Here is an 18,116-nt window from a genome sequence, read left to right as displayed (position 1 = left end):
ATGGGTCAAATTCTTCTGGCAATTTTATAAGTTAAGAGTACTTCTGTAGCTTAATAATGTTAATAATGCCTGAGCACATCAATGCTGAGGAAAGCTGAAGCTGCTGCTTCTTGCGTGTTCTTCAAACAAAATGAGTACATGAAGGCATAATCCCTGAGGAAAAGTTAAATTAAGCTTTCCCCTTAATGCATTTATAACTTATTAAAGCTTTTTTTTTAACTTCTGCTGCCTTAACCCTGTTATATTCCTGCTGCGAAATACTTACTTGACTGTCAAAATCTACTCTGAGTATTTTTGACATATCTTTTGAGTATGAAAAAAGAATCTTTTGGGAAGAAGGGGGAGACCCTGCTTTCAAGAGGAGTGCAACGTCAACCTAATTAGTCTAACTGGGTTTAGCAGAATTTGAGATCTGTTTATGTGTTTTCTGGTATATTGCTTAGCAGCACAGCATTGTTTCACTTGAGATAACATTTTCTCATGTGGACTTAGGTGGCATAAAGCAAATGTGTGCAATTTCCTTTTTTTTCTTTTTCCATTGAGACCTGTTTGCAGAGAGATATTTCTGTACAATCTCCTTCACCTTGTTTTTGATAAGAGAAATTACAGACATGTGTTTGCTATTAGTTTGAGTTCTTGTTTTATTTGGAGGGAACCAGCCTTGATTATGACCTTCTAGCAGAAAGCAGAGTGTGATTCATCCAGGTCCCAGCACTGGCTGGTGCAGAATAGCGGATGAGGAGGAGTCCAGGCAAGGTCGCAGTCACCAGAGAACACCAGAGAACATTCTCATGGCGATATCGTGGCCATTGGCATTTTCATAAAATGCAGAAATCAGCAGCAGCTTCAAAGGGGGAATCCCCATCCTGCTCCTTTTGTTTGTGACCTCATGTGCACCACAGAGCCTCTGAGTTTTCATGTCACTCCTTTGTATGCTGAGGAGGCCAGAAGACCCCCAGGTTCCCTTGCGAAGCACAGCTGTTGTTCCCAGCCCTGACACTGATTTCAGTGCACGTGCTCTATTCGTGGTGGTAACGGATCAAAAATGAGCAGCACTTCTCTTTAAGGGTCCCTGCATACAGAATGGACTCATGGAGTCCCACAATGGCTTGGGTTGGAAGGGGCCTTAAAGATCATCCAGTTCCAACCCCCTGCCATGGGCAGGGATGCCACTCACTATCAGGTGGCTCAGGGCCCCATCCAATATATTCAATGAAAGAAATGGCTGAAGAATTGATCTGTTTGTTGGCTGGCATGGAGGCCACCATGACACAGGTGTTTCTTCCCAGCACTTCTCTGCAGACTATCACTCAGGCTGTTAGGGATTGTATTTCGGAAGACAAAATGCAGTTTGTGCAAATGAATAGCAGAGTTATTCCCAATGTCATTTAATTCTGGATAATATCCTGTTAAATATTTAAAAAAGTAGAATCAGCAAGACTAAAGTTTAAACCAGTGAATAATTGCCATTTACAGAGTGATTGATTTACTGAGAGTTACTGAGTGCTTTAAATATATCTGGGTCAGGTTATCTGTGCTAACCCAAAATTCAGATAGGAGGCTTACGACATGTAGATATGGACTTGTTCGAGTCATGAAGGAAAGTTCTGTCATGTGTTTCCCACACCTCCAGCAAGATATAAAAGTTGAAGGTCTCCAGGATTTTCTTGCGTTCTTACCTTCTGCAGACTCTTGTTCTCATCTGAAAGAAAAATGAAGACATTTGTGAGTATCTCCATTTCTGTTGAACTTTTGATACTGTAAGCTCCTCACTTTTAAAAACAAGGGGATAGAGAAGAAGATGCTCAAGTAAGTGGTACAATACAGTGGTACAGTAATGATCAGTGCGTTGTTTCTTTGGGTAGTTCAGAGGGAAACTTGCATTTCTTGGGTCAGCGAAGTCAGTGGAAGCCTCATTTGAGCAAAGAATGCAGAATTGGTTCCAGAAGGGGGGCTTAGTTATGATTTAATAATTGCAGTTGTTGAGGCAAATCAAGAAGTAACGTGGCATCGAGGGAATTCTGAAAACTGCAGAAATGTAAAGGTTAAGTTATGATGCTTTTTCAGTTACAGGTAAAAAAGAGCCTGATAGCAGAACCTCTACAATGAACAATTTTAGTTGTTTTCAACTAATATACATGCTCAGTGGGTAATTTTTCAAACTGGTGCTACAGCTCCTTCCCTCAGTTCATGGGCTGGGTTTTTTTATGGCACTGCCTGGTGTTTCTGATGACAGAGAATTCTGATTACTTTTACAGGCTGCAGTCCTCATTTGCCTGGGAATCTTTTGGGCTCAGACTTCTGCATTGGACGTAAGTAGAGTAATGAGCCTTGTCCTGCACATGAGCATTTAAAATGTGTTGGATCCCAGGGCAGGGGGAATAGAATAGGAAGAAAACCACAGAAAAAACTAAAACTAAGAAGTTGCTTATTGCCAAGTGTAGAGAAAGAGCTTTTGCCAGAGGTGACAGTCAAGCCAGAGGGTGGTTCTGTGCAGGTGCAAAGTAACAAGAAGTCAGGGGGACAGACGCCTCCTTAGCTCAATCAAACATCTGGAGACTGCTGCCGTCTCCTGCCAGTCCCTGCTGCCGCCCAGAATGACTGGGATGTCCCGTGCAGTTTTTCCTCAGCCTGCAGAAGGGCCTGTTTCATAACTGACCTCCACCTCAAGAGCCTCCTCAGAGCGCTCCAGGGTTCTTCAGGGATTTAATATTTACACAAAGCAGAAAGCACTGGGGGTTGTTGCACCTGCTAAAGATGGAAGCCAGGTGATGAACAATGATTTTGTGCTTTTTACCAAAGACCTTTGTGCTGCGAGATCCTGTCAGCAACTATGTCACTGGGACTATGACCATCCACAGCGAGGAGCACATCGTTGACGTCCATGTCCGCTCTGGCGTGTACTCCTCTGATACCATTTTTGACTACACACATGTGAGTAAATCCAAGAGTCTGCCTCAAATCAATCCCTGAGGAAGTTTTCAGAATCAGAAATTATTTTAGTGTATTGTCACCACATCTTGTCTCGGAACACTGCTGCTTTGAAGACTCCCAGCACCTTTCCTCCTCCTTGGCCATCTCCTTTTTTCACCCATACAATGGGGCAGTTTAAAAGACTTGTAATGAAACCTGTGGTGGCAGTTCCTGGACGTGAGATCACTGACCTCAATGGGGCTGGAGGTGAGGATGGGCTGCCAGCACTCATGAGCAGCAGAAGTCTGTCAGAAATTATGCTTTCAGTCTTAGGGACAGGCACCAGGACAGGCTGGTTCCATTCCCCAAAGGAGACAAAGGAAATGCAGTCATTCCACAGCAGCAGCCTCTGCAGCCTCTGGTGTTCCTTCCAGATTGACCCAAAGAGTAGAGAGCATCAACTAATGTCAGCGTTAGCCGTTTCTAATGATTTAACCTTCATTCTTTCCATCGCAGGGGTATATTGCCACCAGGTTGTTTTCACGAAATGCCTGCTTTATCATGAAAATAAAGAAGGAATACATCCCAGAGCTGCGAGACATTGGACGTCTGGCTTTTGAAAGACAGGTGACTTTGTGGGGAACCCTTGCTGCTGGCAAGGAAGGCTGGATGGGAGCAGTGTGGTGTGAGGGGGACTGTCCACTCTGCCCCTAAACCAGCTCAGGAATGACTTGTGCTGTCTTAGGAATGATGGAGCTGACCTGACAAGATACAGCTTCAACAGAATATCATGCAGAACATTCTTTTAAGATAATGAACCATCATGGTCCCCCTGCAGTTTAAGAGGGGGTTGTCTTGAGCTGTACAATCCCCTGTCCTTGGAACTGATGTAATCTGACTATTTTGAGGTGATCACAATTTAAGTTCAGGCAAACTTTCCTTTTATTCATTGTCCTGCTGATATTTCGACCTTGATATTGCTTAAAATTTTTTTTTTTTTTCAGAACAGAATGTAGAGATCAATTTACTTTGACCAGATTTTGACTTCCCTATTCAGGCTGAGGTTTCAGAAGGAGACTGGAAGTATTGTCTGGAGGTGGAGTTCTGGTCCATTAGCACATTTACAGCAAAACTTGCTGCCAATTAACATAACTTATTATCGCAGCAATGCAGCTCAGGTTTGCTCTGTTGGCATAATTAATATCTAGCGAATTTTGTTACTGAATAGATTGAAAATATGGGGTTTTAATGCATTAAGCTTCTTTATCCAATGCTTTTTGTGAGCCAAAGGAAGGTGATTTTAGGTTTGGGAACCTTCTCAAAGGGTGCCCCAGCAGAGTGAAGCTACAGCTACATTTCTGATGGTGTCTAACCTTTTCTTTTCAGACCATGAAGGATGTCTACTCTCCGAATAATGTGTGGGCCCAGTTCCAAGATGGCAGTTCCTGGGTGGGGCATTTGAAAGACTGGGTTCTCTATGGCAAACACATTGAAAATCTCTGCACGGGGCTGCCTCTCTACAAGCTCGTAGCCACTGAAGGTAGGTTACAGATCAGGACATTAGGGCACCTTCCTCCCCTTTTAACCCAAACCCTCATGGTACCTTGGAGCTGCACAGACATTTCTTCCTGTTGAGCTACACCACAAAGGTTTTGCCCAATTTTGAGACAAACAGAAGCCTTGAATAGGGCCATAACTGGGGATGGAGATTTATGTATTTAACATTTTTCCTAGCTGGATACAGGGATCTCATCTGGTGGGGAGATCCTGATACTGGGATATATACTGATGTATATATTGATACTGATACTATCCTCATTTTCTTGGGATTTTTTAGCACCAGTGAATGTTGATAACTGTGCCAGTGCCGGAATTCCAAGCATTTTGGGCGTTAAAATCTGTGAACAACTCATTGCAACTGGATCTTGACGTTCTTGTTGCTAGGAAATGCCTTGTTTCTTTGCATGTTCAGTGATGTTATGTAACCACGTTCTCCAGCTGGAACAGAACTTGGATGCAAGGCTCAACCTGCCTATGCAAAGCTTTGATGCATAACAAGCCTATGATATACAAATAAATATAATGCTTTAATAAATAAATAGAATGTTTTGTCTGTTTCTTCCATCCAAAACCAGACCAAAATTACTGTGGGCCTTGTGAGCTGCCCTGCATAAGAAACACATTTCCCTTTGGTCCATTCCTATGCTGGGGCTGCAGCATGGCCCAAACATTGGTTTGTGCTTCATAAAGTGAAGAAACAGAAACAGAACAGATTTTTCCAGTGGAGAACCTCACTTTGGCATCAGCATCCAGGTGCTGGCTCGCCTCATGTAGGATGGCTGGGGGAGGGAGCAAACAGGTGAATGGAGATAAAGGGAGGGAGCCAATCCACGTTTCCTACATCTGCAAAGAGCTTGAATTCTGCAGAGCCAGTGGAACTTTGCAGCATTTTGAATAAGTGCGGAGGGTCAGAGAGATTTTTGTTCTGGGCATTTTCCAAGCCTGGGTAGAGGACACTGTCCCAGCCCTAAAAAATTTGTACCTCGGAATAAAGTTTTCCTTTCACACAATGGCAGGGTACAAAGAGCTGTGACCACTTGCTGAGTGTCCCACGTGCCTTGGAGAGGCCTTTGTGTCAGCAGCGGATGGAAATGCAGGATGGGGCAGTGCTGGTGCCACCTGCCTGCTCTGCTGCAATCCCAGGGAATGGTAGAACTCACACATCCTTCCCACCAGGGCTTGGAAGGGGTGTGTGTTTTGGGGATGAAAACTGAATGTTTACTGTTTATTGCAGCCTTGAATGGCTGCCAGGGGGCAAGACAGTCCTTGGAGAAAAGTGGCCCCAGGCCTGCAGTTTGTTATTTTCAAATCAGACTCCTGGTCAAACCATCTGCTATTTAATAAAAGAGCATTGCATCAAATGGTGAAGCTGTTCTCTTAGATTAATTGTATTCACGACAGGCTGCAGGTTCTTGGTGATCCAAAAAATGTTTCTGGAGGGTCAAACTTTGTTAAATAAATCTAGGAATAGTTTTTCTATGTTCTATGGACCCTGAAACCAGCCTCAGTACCTCATTATCTGCCATTTAATTTTGAGTCAGGGAGGTAGTGTTCCTGCCCTTCCTCACAAATGGAAGAATATTGTTTCTAGCTTTAGTTTTGGTTTGTTGCCTCGTGGTACCAGTCAGGCCTATGAGGAATAGATTTATATCTATTATGTTTGCATTTTGACCGCTCTGTTTATTGTCTGGTAAATAAAACTTCAGCTCTCCATCTACTCTCACAGCCCCTCCAATGTCCAGGTGTTCAGCTCATGGGAAACTTCTGAGTGCAGCACCTCAGGGGCAAATCTGTTGTGGGGCTGCTGCACAAATCTGTTGTGCTACAGCTCCCAACAAAGAGAGGAGGGAGCACGGGAAGAATCATAAACCACACGACCCCTGTGGCCGTGCTCTGCTTCCCCCACTTTTCCAGAGGATGTTCTGCTCCCACAAGAGCACACGGATGGGCAAATTACAGCTCTGAATTCACAGCCCTTGAGCTGTTGGTATCACCAGCAACCTCAAAGGTCATGCTAGAAAAGGCTGCAAAGCAAAAAGAAATTTGTTCTCAATTCAAAATAACTGATTACAAGGCAAACAGGAGTGTACAGCCAGCTCTGAACAAACCAGAGAAAAGGACTTATGCAGGAGAAAGAAGTTGGATATTTTATTTATTGATACTGTATTTGCCCTTGTTATTTCCTGCCATTTCATTCTTTGTTGACTAGGCCACAGTTTACAATATGCTTTATGGACCTGTCTTGGATTATAATTAATCTATTTTTCTTATCTTGCAGGTGCTTGATATTATAACTGGACTACAGGGAAAGACCAAAGAGGTAAAAATCAGCAATAAGTAAAGTGTGCCTGAATTTCATATCCAGCCTGAAGTAACTGTAGTCTGAAAGTGTCAATCTTTAAATCCACCCAGTGTCAGCAAAGGCTCTGCACTGAGCGTTCATGACATGAAGGAAATCACAGAATCAAGATTGGAAAAGGCCTTTAAGGTCATCAAGTTCAAGCGTCAACCCACCACCACCACCCTGTTCACCACCAGACCATGTCCCCAGGTGCCACATCCACACGTTTTTTTGAACACTTCCAGTTCCCTCTCCTCCTGTCCCTGCTCCCTGCGAGCAGAGCCCGACCCCCCCCCGGCTGCCCCCTCCTGTCAGGGACTTGTACAGAGCCACAAGGTCCCCCCTGAGCCTCCTTTGCTCCAGGCTGAGCCCCTTTGCTCCAGGCTGAGCCCCTTTGCTCCAGGCTGAGCCCCTTTCCCAGCTCCCTCAGCCTCTCCTGGGGCTCCAGCCCCTTCCCAGCTCCGTTCCCATCTCTGGACACGCTCCAGCCCCTCAATGTCCTTCTTGCCATGAGGGGCCCAAAGTTGAATATATTAACATATTAAACCTTTAATTTTATTAATCAGCTAACTTAGGCTCTATCTGATAGGAAACATCTGCTGTCCTAGAGCTCATTAGGTATCAGTGGCTTTGTGGGTCGTTTGTTGGTAGAGGATCTTTTTGCGTTGTGCTCCATGAGATTTTCCAGTGGAATGGATGGAAAATTCCCAGTGATTTCCATGGGCAGCACCCACAGAGCGCTGCAGCCCAGCAGCTGATCCCAGGAACAATGGTGGAGTTGTGTTCCCAGTGCACAAGGCTGGGAGCTCGTCCCGATAACCGCCCAAGGTCAACGTGCAGGTGGATACGGTGGAGCTGGCTGGCATCGAGCACCTGGAGAGCAGCACAGCCCCTGCGAGTCTGCAGCAGGAGAGGGGCAGGGCTGCCCTGATCCCACCAGCACCAGAACCCAGAGCTCTCACTAAAATGAAAGAGGTGCCAGTGCACGAGTTTAGATCCTAAAGACAGATTGGCTGGAAGGGTCTAGAGAGGGAGAGAGTGTCAGGATGGAACTCATTATCTTGAAAGTCACCTGATCTTCCCAAGAACTCCTCTCCACCAGAGTCACAGGCATGTTCTGGTAGTTTGTCTAACTTCCCAGCCTGGGTTGTTCTGTAAAAAGCAGGGAATTTATTTTATGTGGAAGATCAGAGATCACAGAACATTCTGAGTTGGAAGGGACACACTGGAGAGCTCAGTCTGGGTGTGCCTGAGTGAGAATCTGTGTGGGTGTGCACTGGCTGCTTCTGTAAATTAAAACAATATTTATTCCTGGCTGGAATATCAAGATAATGCTGATTGTTTGCTCACAACTTTTTTTCTAAAAGCCTGAAAGGTGTTTGAAGGCATGCCTGGAATCCAAGCCATGGTATCATTGGATGCCACTGACAGGCAGCAGAAACACGTCAGGCATTCGGGGCAGGCAGGATTAGCCCATCTCTCCTCCTCCTCTCCACCTCTCTGCAGCTCAGACATCCTGATCCCTGTGGGCTGGGAACCTCTGTGGTCCCTCACTGCCAAGGACATCAAATTTTCCAGTCACCTGTGCTGCACATTAATCCAAGATGCTTCTACCACTGAGCCCATTACCCTGAGAACCTCCCACCTGCCCAGATTGCCCAGTGTACAGGACAATTTACCAAGGCCAAGGTATGACAACTGCACCATTTGGGATCATTTCAAAACCAGAGATTAATGTGGAAACTCTTACCCTGTTGAGAAACACCTTTTAAATGAAAGACACTACTTAAATCAGGAGGAATGGCAGATTTTCATGTATCTTGTGTGAGAGGTGAAAACAAGTGTTCCAGTGTGCATCAAGTCGTGGAAAGGGACAGTTATTGGTAAGTTTTCCCTCATAGGAAGAATTCCCAGTAGCAGGGAAAAATTAAGCCAGACTGGAGAATCAAGCCTGCTAAATTAAATAGAAATTGTGTCATCTGGGCAGGCCAAAGATGCGAAGGGGTATCTTCATCTGTTGGGTCTTTCCACCCTTTTTGTGCTAACAAGGCATAGACATGAGAGGACAAAAAAATCATTCATTTTAGAAGACAAAAATTTGCCCCTGGAGTGTGTGTCTGTAACCACCACGAACTGCTGTGGTCGAGCACTGAACACAGCAAGATCCATGTGCAAGAGGAAAAGAGGACAAATCCCTCACTCCAGTTTCAGTCAAGGTGCCTGATCTTAAATACTCAGAATACAAATTATCAGCAGGTGAGCTGGCTCTTACACCGTTACTTATTTAAAATAAGTGAATGTCTTGGCTAATGAGCCAGACCAGATTTCCAAGGAATACACCCCAATCCTGGTGTCCATATTTCTACTCCAGCCAAGCACGGAGTGAGATTTCCATTGTCCACTAGATGGCAAATGGTTACAGAAGCCTCGGGAGTTGGGGTTTTCTGATCGCGGTAGGGACCCAGGGTGGTGAGTGAGCTGTGCTGTCATTAGGCTGGTAAAAGCACCGACTGTGAGCCAGCCACAGCTCAAAAATAAAATAGAATTAATCCTGTCCACCTGTTCCCCTGCAAGTAAAAACTGAGTTAGGATACAAAGCATTAGAATTCATTTTTTCATATTTCAAACCCAGCGGAATATTTATTTTCACTTGTAATTATGCCCCATTTGGTGATTACCTGAACTATTTTTTGATTTCTTAATAATTTTTTCTCTCTAATGTATGTGTGTGCTTTTATATATCCTATTATTCAATGGGACATTGTGTTTGCGGGAGGTTTATTAATGAAATATTCCCAAGCGCTCTGGAAACACGAGAGGCAGAGACTCACAAGCTCCCATATGAACGAGTGAAATCTTTTCCCTTTCAGAAAAGAGGCCCAGCAGCAGATGAAGCTCAGTCTGACAAAGGCCAGTCCCAAGCTGACCAGGAGCACAGGCAAAGGGAGCAGCCCCAACACTCCTTATCTCTCTCTCCTTATCACCACCCTGTTGCCACCAAGAGAAGCCCAAGCAGCTCCTCTGCCCCTGCCCAGTCCTGCTCTGCCAGGCTCTTTCCTCAGGCATGAAGAACCCACAGAGGGATTCTTGTTTCATTTGGGGTTTTTGGAGGGGACCAAGGGCAGAGGGGGCTGGAGGCCTGGCTGGACTTCTGCAGCCAGGTCTGTGCTCCTTCCAGGCATGTCCTGCCAGTCCCAGCACTCCCCACGGCCACATCCTCTGCTGGGTTTAGTGTCTCTCACACTTTTGTGCAGCTCACTAAGAGGCAGCCAGACCAAGGTGATTGGGCAGGTCCCACTTTATTTAATTTTCTGAGAGTGTGTGCAAAGGGAGGGTGGTGATTCAGACCTACCAAATGGGGACCTCAGGCTGCTCCAGCCATTTTTTGCCAGGTAGAAAAGCAAATGTAGCATAAAGTTGATCCTTTTGTAGCAGTGCTGAGAGAGGAGAAAACATCTTTTAAAAATCCGTTTGTATTTGCTGGTACTGGGATGAGAACTGATGTGGGCATCGAATCATAAAATCACAGAATCATTAAGGTTTGAGGAGACCTCCGAGATCATCAAGTCCAACCCTCAAAATATATCTGTGATGGAGGGTAGAGGGGTGAGGCAGCACAATGAGTTTTTCTGAGGATGTTCTTGTGACTCAGATGTGTCCCAGGAGGGCCCAGCCTGTCAGTGTGCGGGCTGTGAATCCTGCCTGGCACGTCCCAGGTGGGACACTGTGCATCCACGTCCCCCCACACATGGTCACCTAAGGATCTCCAGGCATTTAAAAACGTGTTTAAGACACAAAAACGTTACGGCTCCAGCCAGCAGGGATCACCAATCCCCTTTCCCACCCCCTGTGAGGGGAAGCAGAGGCTGTTTTCACGTGGAGAAGCTCCGGGAGCAGAGGGGAGGGAGTGCTGGTGTTACACAGCTGGGAGGGAGATCAGCACAACACAGCAAGAAACTGGCGCAGCCAGAGTCTAAAAAGTGGGAGATTGGTTAAAAGTTATCTGATTAAATTGTGTTTTCATGATCCCAAGCCTCACAAGAGTTCATAGAGCACACAGAGCACCTGAGAAAGAGTAAACTTTGCTCCCCCTAAAACATGTCTCCCCCTAAAACAGTCTCAGGCTGCTGGGGCAGTGACTCACAAACCAAGCTGTGGATCCATGGAATCATTTCCTGCCTTTAAAGACACCTGCATGGAGCTGTTGCCACTGGACCCTCATTTGCTTCGCTTCTTGTGAATTGCTTTCTAAAAGCTGGCAATTAAAAAATGACATTTCAATGTGTTCGTTAAATTTGGAGAGGAATTAGTGCTTCGGTTCATTGTCTCAGATAGATGTAAGAGTTTTCCAGGTGAGGAGCATTCAGCAGCTGCCCTGCGAGCTCTGCTCAGAGCCCTGGGGTGCTCTGAGCATCCCAAACAACAAAGTTGCAGAAGCAAGGCCGAGAGGAACAGAACACATTTGCAATTTTTGCTGCAACTGAAGTCAAAATCAGTGAGGTGTTTGAGCCAGTTTCCCTTTAAAAAAAGGATGGAAAAGGCAAAATTTGATATTCAGCTGCATGGCCGTCAAAGCAGAGAGAGGCTGCTGACAACCTGAATTTACCCAGTAAAATTCCAGTCATCGAGTTACAGAGAGTAGAATGTAACACACTTTCATCTTTGAATTTTTAAGGCTAAACTTAAAAAAGTATTTTTTAATGAATCAATCTTTTCTACTGTTATGTACAATTTTCTTTCCCTTTCTGATTCCAACCCGAACATTAAATAAACAGAGCAAATATTAGACAGGCTTGTCTAAGTTTTCCTCATGTTTGGCTGATGTGATTACAAGCTGTTGACTTAGCCATTAATATCTCATGCTGAGATATCAACTAACACTGCCAGAAAATATTCCACCTCTACTTAGTACTCAAGTTGTCATTTAAATAATTTCAAGTTATTAATCAAAATTGTCAACAAAACAATTTCTGTTGACCTGAGTCTGGTTTTTTCCCCATTGTTGAAGATTAGGAATCCACAGTTCTCAAACCCAAGGACAAAATACATTTAGTGATTATTCCCAAGAACTTTGTTCATTTAGGGCTGTGAGAGCTGTTAAATGGAGCTCTCATTAAGGAAAAGAATGGTATCCCTCAAAGAGCCTGCTTGGACATGGGGCTGACAAGGAAAGGGGACAAGTCTGGGAGGTTTCTGAAAGGTTTTGTTCTGCAATCTTGTTTTTGTCAGTGTCACTGGAGCAGCTCAGAGAGTTTCCTGAAGTTTAACACCCACATGAATACCAAAGCACCACAAAATAACTGCATGATGAGAGAAAGAATTTCAAAAATGTAAAATTAAAACTTTCTCTTGACCTTTTTCTGTCAAACTGTTCTGTGAAGGGAGTGTGATAAGAAGGCTGCAGAGTCCAAACCGCTGGGATTAAACTGCAGCTCCTCTCTGTTCATTAGCACTGCTCTCACTTTCTGTGTGAAGATATCAAATAGGAATTGATTTATTTTTGACCATGTCTCACCAGGTTTGAACTAACTGAGGACTGAATTAATAAATTGTGTGACCATAAAAGGTCATTTATTTTAACTTTGAATGACCTTCTAATATTATTAGAGCCTGCATCCATGCATACCAAGGCACGTACCCAGCTCATGGGAGGGGAGACAAATCAAGAGATTTTGAGACATTTCTCATCCTGTAAATGATGTGAGCAAATAACTTCCTGGCCCTGGAAACACGTGTGCATTTTTATTGCCTGTGTTTGTTCATTTTGAGAATGAGCAGGAGAAAATAAAACCAGGTTCAATGCTGGAATGTGACTGTCTCATGTAAGGATCTAAGAACTTCCTGGGTATCCCTCTCCGACTGCAGGACTGGGCAGTGAACTTGGTGGGTGCCACAAATGTCCCAGTTAAGTGCAAAGCCCACCCAGTCATGGAAGTGGCAGCTCTTCCAAATACCTGCTGGAGGAGCGAGGACACCGGGAGCTGGGACAGCGAGGCCGAGAGCTTGTGTGGCATTTGCTGCACGTGGCTGGCAGGACACTGACAGGAAGGCCATGTACAGCTGTTTTTCCAGCTCTTTCTGTTTCAGTTCCTCAGGCTTTCCACTGGCTTGGAACTCTCAGCTTCCCATCATTTCTCTGTGCTGCCACGTGGCCGCCGACCCACGGCCCAGCCCAGGCTGCTCTGGAGCAAATGCACATGGACAGAGTCCCTTCCCAGAGCCTGGGGCTTCTGCCACCTCCACAGGATTAAAGGAGGGAGGAAAGGGAATTTCCAGTGGCAGTGCAGGCAGTTTGTGTGCTGTTGGTTTGTGTGATCCCCATCCTTTCCACTTGCCTGGGAAGAGCTGAGGGACACGAGCCCTGGGCTCACCACACAAAGCCAGTGGTGCTCCAGGCCAGGAGGAGCTGCTGTCACACGGGTTAAGGAGCTCCCTGGGTCAGGAGGAGCTGGTGTCTCTCAGTTTCAGGAATTCCCTGTCCTTGTGGCTGCCCAGCCTTCTCCCTTTCCCTCTTCTCCCTGATTTTTCTCTTGATCGCACAGGCCATAATGCACTGCCACGTTTCTCCCCCACCACTCTTTCATTAAATACTATCCTTTCATTTTCCAGTGACGTCTGAAATGGGAATAGAGCCCCTGGGAACAGCCCATTTATGGACAGGGAATCCACAGCAGCCCTGAACCAAGGCAAAGGGAATAAGGACTTAGGCAGATGCAGGAATGGAAACTAATTTTAGTTATTCCATTGCAAGCTCATCACACTGTCAGTGTCACACTCGTCTTTATCTCCCATATCACAGCCAGCAGTTACCTCATGCCACAGCTATCTCCTGACAGGGACCATTGTGGGGCATTTTTGCAATAATTTCTTCCCTGCATTTTGGAAAACCTCGAATCACGTGCCGTGGGTGCTACAGCACGTTTGCATCCCTGTCCTGCTTCCCTGCAATGGTGTGACTGAGGTCCCTGATCAGGGAGCAGCCTTGACCTGAAATTCCTGCACTTCCACAGCTCTTGGGAAGGATATTGGGGTTGTCCAGAATGAATTTTAAGAATTTCTCAGCAAGCTGCTGTCAAGCCAGGCTGAATGCTGAGATGTGTTCCAAGAGCTGTGACAGGGGTGTGTCTCACACCTCCCTGCCCTGTGCAGTGGGGAAGTATGTGGGTTTTTCAGACTGGTCCCAATGTTTTTGTCTATTTAAAGTCACCAGAGTCACTCCTGTTCTCCCATTAAACACACCTCATTCTTTATTAATGTTCTGTTACTGATGGGCAAAAGCCCTCCTGGGGCCGAGTGTGGTGACCTGATTTTCCTGGCTTTCTCAGAGGTCTTAACACAAGAACAAAGTTCCCTTGTGCTGTAATGCAGATTCCTTGTGGGGGCAGGGTGGGACAGGGGAGTTCCTGGTGGCTTCGCAGGAATGGGATTCTGAGTTCTGGACACTGAGGCACAACTGCTGGCTCTGCTGTCCGTGCCCTCTGCTCCCCTGGAAAGCCCCAAAAGTGGATGGGAGTCCTTCCCTTGTGCAATCTGAAAAGAAATTTTTACCACAGTCCAGCCACAGTTTTACCTGTGATCTTTATATTTGTATACAGGCAGGCCAGACAAAATTTTAATATCCTCTCCCTGTCCAATAGATTATTTATTGAATTGATTTTTTTTCATCAAATATTAAAAAAAAACCCAAACAAACAAACAAAAACAGAAGGAGAATTCTAAGGGATATTTTCTTGTCAGTAATTCATCTGCAGTTAATCCAAGAAAAATTCTGTTTCCCTCTACTGAAACCTTAGTTTCTTTGGGTTTGCTTGGTGGTGCTTTCTGAGAGATTTTTTCAGTAGAATCCATTAAAACAAATAAAGAAAGAAGGGGGGAAAGGACCAGAGAAACACTTTTTTTCACATTTAAAAAAAAGCCTACTATGTAGGAACAATCGAATTTAAAAGTCATAATGGAAGTTTTAAGGTGTGGATTGCTGAATGAAAACCCACCTGTGTTTACAGGTGGGGAAATCAGATGTGACATTGTGTAACTGGCAAACTTTGTTCCCTGGGGAACTATTCACGCCCAGAAAGCCCAGGGCACTGGAGCAAACACTGATCACCTTCTCCGGGGCAAGGTTCCCCCTCCGAGGCTGCTCCGAGCCGCTGGGTGAGGCCAGCTGCTCCTCCATGCCGAAAAACAGGCCAAGGAAGGGTGAGGATGCTTCAAAACCACTTCACATTCCTTCTGCCCATTTCCTCTTGCCCAGAGGAGCATCACACCCTCTGCATCCCGTGTATCCCGACCTTGACACTCGGAAGAGCCCTGCCTCACTTCCCAGCCTTTCAGCACCGCTCCTGCCCCACATTCCTGCTCTGACCCAGCTCTTCTGCTGCCTCTTGACAGAAGGAGCCCTGGAGGCATCAGCTGGGAGGAAGCTGTGGGGTGCCCGAGATTAGAGTCTATTTTGGAACCCCACAATCTTCAGGATGGACCCTTTGGACAAATGAGGAGTTCCCAGGAGCGGCTGCAGAGCCTCGGCTGCTCCTGCCCTCTCTGCTGAAGCCTCTCTGCTCCCTGGGCTGATTTTCTCCTCCAGTTCTTACCATGGCATAGGAAGGGATCCTGTCCAGCCTCTCCATCACAGCAGATCCAGCAGGAAGGTGGAGAGGGATCGCCGGGTGCTCTGTGAGTGCCAGGGGCAGGTCCCCAGCGCTGCCAGGGTCAGTGCAGAGCCCTGGGCTCGCAGTAGCCACGTGTCCCCACAACAGCTGCAAATGAACTGGAGATGAACAGCAGCTCCCTCAGAGTGGGGGCCAAGAGACCTTTCCATGATCTTTGTGTAACCCAGCCTGCCCAGTGACCCCCCTACTGCTGATGGGATGGGCTCACTGCTCGTGCTGCAGACTGAATCACGGTTAACTGTGCTGTTTATTGATGTTCCCTCTCCAGCTACCTTAGGTCATCTAATTAGCATTGATTTTTTGAAAGCAATTCCTTTCTAGGATACTTCTTGTGTGTGTAAATTGCAGTGCGTGTGGGGGGAAAAAGGACAAACCATTTCAGTGACACGAAATAAAACCTTTCTGTTACACAATTCAACTCAGAAAAAATACTTATCAGTGTGGTAAAATCATCAGCCTGCAGCCTAAGGAAACAGGAAGCTGCTTTTATGTCAGATGTGCTCTCTGGGTATTCCTCATCTGGCAAATCCCCAGCAGGGTCTACATGGAATAAGTCAGGAAACTCAGCACAAGCTGGTTTGTGTACAACCCCTGCACTCTGCCATTGTTCAAGGACTTATCAAAACCAGAGCGGAAATGCAGGAATTGTGTTCCTAATGAGCCACTGAGGCAAGATGACACTTGTGGGCTAGGAAATGGATGTCAGACCCCTGTGTTCACAACTGCTTTTTGCTTTACGTAGTAAAATCTGCAGCCTGGGAGATGACAGATTCAACAAACCTGTCTGGACTGAGCAGGGCTCAGGGAGGTCCCAGCCCAGCCTCGGTGCTGCTCCCACCACCCCCAGAGCAGCTGAAATGATGCTGTTCAGTGTTGGCACCCAGAGATCCAGAGCTGCACAACAGGCTGACCTTTAGTTCATAGGAAAGGGGAGCAAACCTAGAAAAGCTCCTCTGGCTCTGGAACTGCTCATCTGCATCAAGAGAGTAACAGAGAATTTCACTCAGTGTCTGATCAAGGGCCAGCTGCAGACCCCGAAATACTCGGTGTGTTCAGAGTGAGAGAGGAGACTCAACTACAAAACTCAAGAGTGACACAAATGCTGAAGAAATCCTTTTAAATTCAAAACCATCAGCTCTGAACCTCACAGAAAACCCCAATCCCTTTGAAAGGAGTTCCACAGATCCCAGTGCAGCAAGCAGCAGCTCCTGCAATGTGCTTATCTCTTTAATTGAATAATATCTGCATATATATATATATATATATAAATGAAATCAGTGCATTTTTGAAATGAATATTGAAGCATTAAACAAGCAAACCCTCTGCAGGCATTATCACCCTCGTGATGAATGTCCTGCATCAGTGGCTGTGACAAGCAACCCCAAAGACTTTCCTTTATAGGAGTCACTGATGTGCTGCATCGAAGAGTTAAGGCTAAGCCAGTTCCCGGGGTTTTTAATGTTGATCTCACTTCCTATGGAAGTAAAGACCTTAATGTGGTGATGAATCATCAACAAAAAGAAGATTGCACTTTTCTCTTAATTAACAGAAGTGGCCTGAACTGCTCCAAGATTTCTGTGCTCAGCTCTGGAAAGCCACAATATCCAGAGATCAGCCTTTGATAAGGCTCTAGAGGATTTACAGATAGCCATGAACTCCACAGTGAGGTCTAAATCAATCTTGCTAAGCTCAAATATCTACTTCTAATGTGGTGTAGCAATAACAGGGACCTCGATAACACACTTCTCCTCTAGCATCAGGTTTCCCATGTTCAGAAGAAGGAAAGTTGAATGAAATGGGGTTAAAATGCCATGTCAGTGTCTGGCTCCATGGCAGCCACACTGCACGTGATTTTCACAAAGATACTGATTTTTGGCTAAAAACCTGGAGGATGAATTTAAAACAGGCATGACTTGAGCATGGTTCTAATTGCTGTGGCCGTTTGTGGCAGTGACAGATTTGGGCAAATGACGAAGGAAGAGAATTGCAGAGATGGGACAGCAAATCAGTGGATGTGCTTAGACAAAAAGCAGAGTCCAGGAAACCCAGCAGGTCCGTGGTTTAGTCCTTGGGTAAGGTTCTTAGTGCTTGCAAGGAAAAGCTCTGCAGCATGAGCAGAAATGCCTCTTTATCTTGAGTGCTGAACCCCTCGGGGACAGGCGCTGAGCTCTGGCCAGGCTGTCAAAACAAGAGCACTTGGGAAAGTCTGTGGAGAACAGGGAGATTGAAGTGGACAATGTTATCTATGAACCAGACTGATTTTTGCCTGCGCACTGCTCACAGTTTGTTGAAATTTGCACACTTACACAAAATGCGCCATTAATTTTAGCACATGGTTTTGCAAAGTCATTTCTATATTCTCCACACTGTGTCCCTGAGCTGTTTGAATTGATGTGAACCTGAAATCAGAGTCACCTGCTGGCCTTTGTGCATTTTTAAGAATGTTTTATTCAGCAGTGCTGTGACTAAACCAAGTATAACTGTGATTTACCAGTCACATATGAAAGATGAAGGAAATAAAGATTTTCTGAACCACTTGCAAATACTCCAGTCATGGAATCATGGAATACCTCAAGCTGGAAGCGACCCAGGAGGGTCACAAAGTCCAACTCCCTGCTCCTTAGAGGTGTCACTCT

General features: G+C 45.7%; 1 protein-coding gene across 1 annotated transcript; it reads left to right on the top strand.

Moving 5' to 3' along the window:
- Nucleotides 1–1,254: 1,254 nt before the first annotated feature.
- GKN2 (gastrokine 2) lies at nt 1,255–6,759 on the top strand (the record flags this gene model as incomplete). The annotated part of the gene is made up of 6 exons (XM_082298301.1): nt 1,255–1,275; nt 2,259–2,312; nt 2,803–2,934; nt 3,430–3,540; nt 4,300–4,453; nt 6,752–6,759. 6 exons carry the CDS (start codon nt 1,255–1,257, stop codon nt 6,757–6,759), a joined length of 480 nt encoding a protein of 159 aa, XP_082154427.1.
- Between the last annotated feature and the right edge of the window lie 11,357 nt (nt 6,760–18,116).

The sequence above is a fragment of the Coloeus monedula genome (assembly GCF_965178545.1).
Source record: "Coloeus monedula genome assembly, chromosome: 28".
In the NCBI taxonomy this organism is placed as follows: Eukaryota; Metazoa; Chordata; class Aves; order Passeriformes; family Corvidae; genus Coloeus; species Coloeus monedula.
Note: the sequence above shows the minus strand (reverse complement) of the source record. Positions and strands in the feature narration are given on the sequence as shown.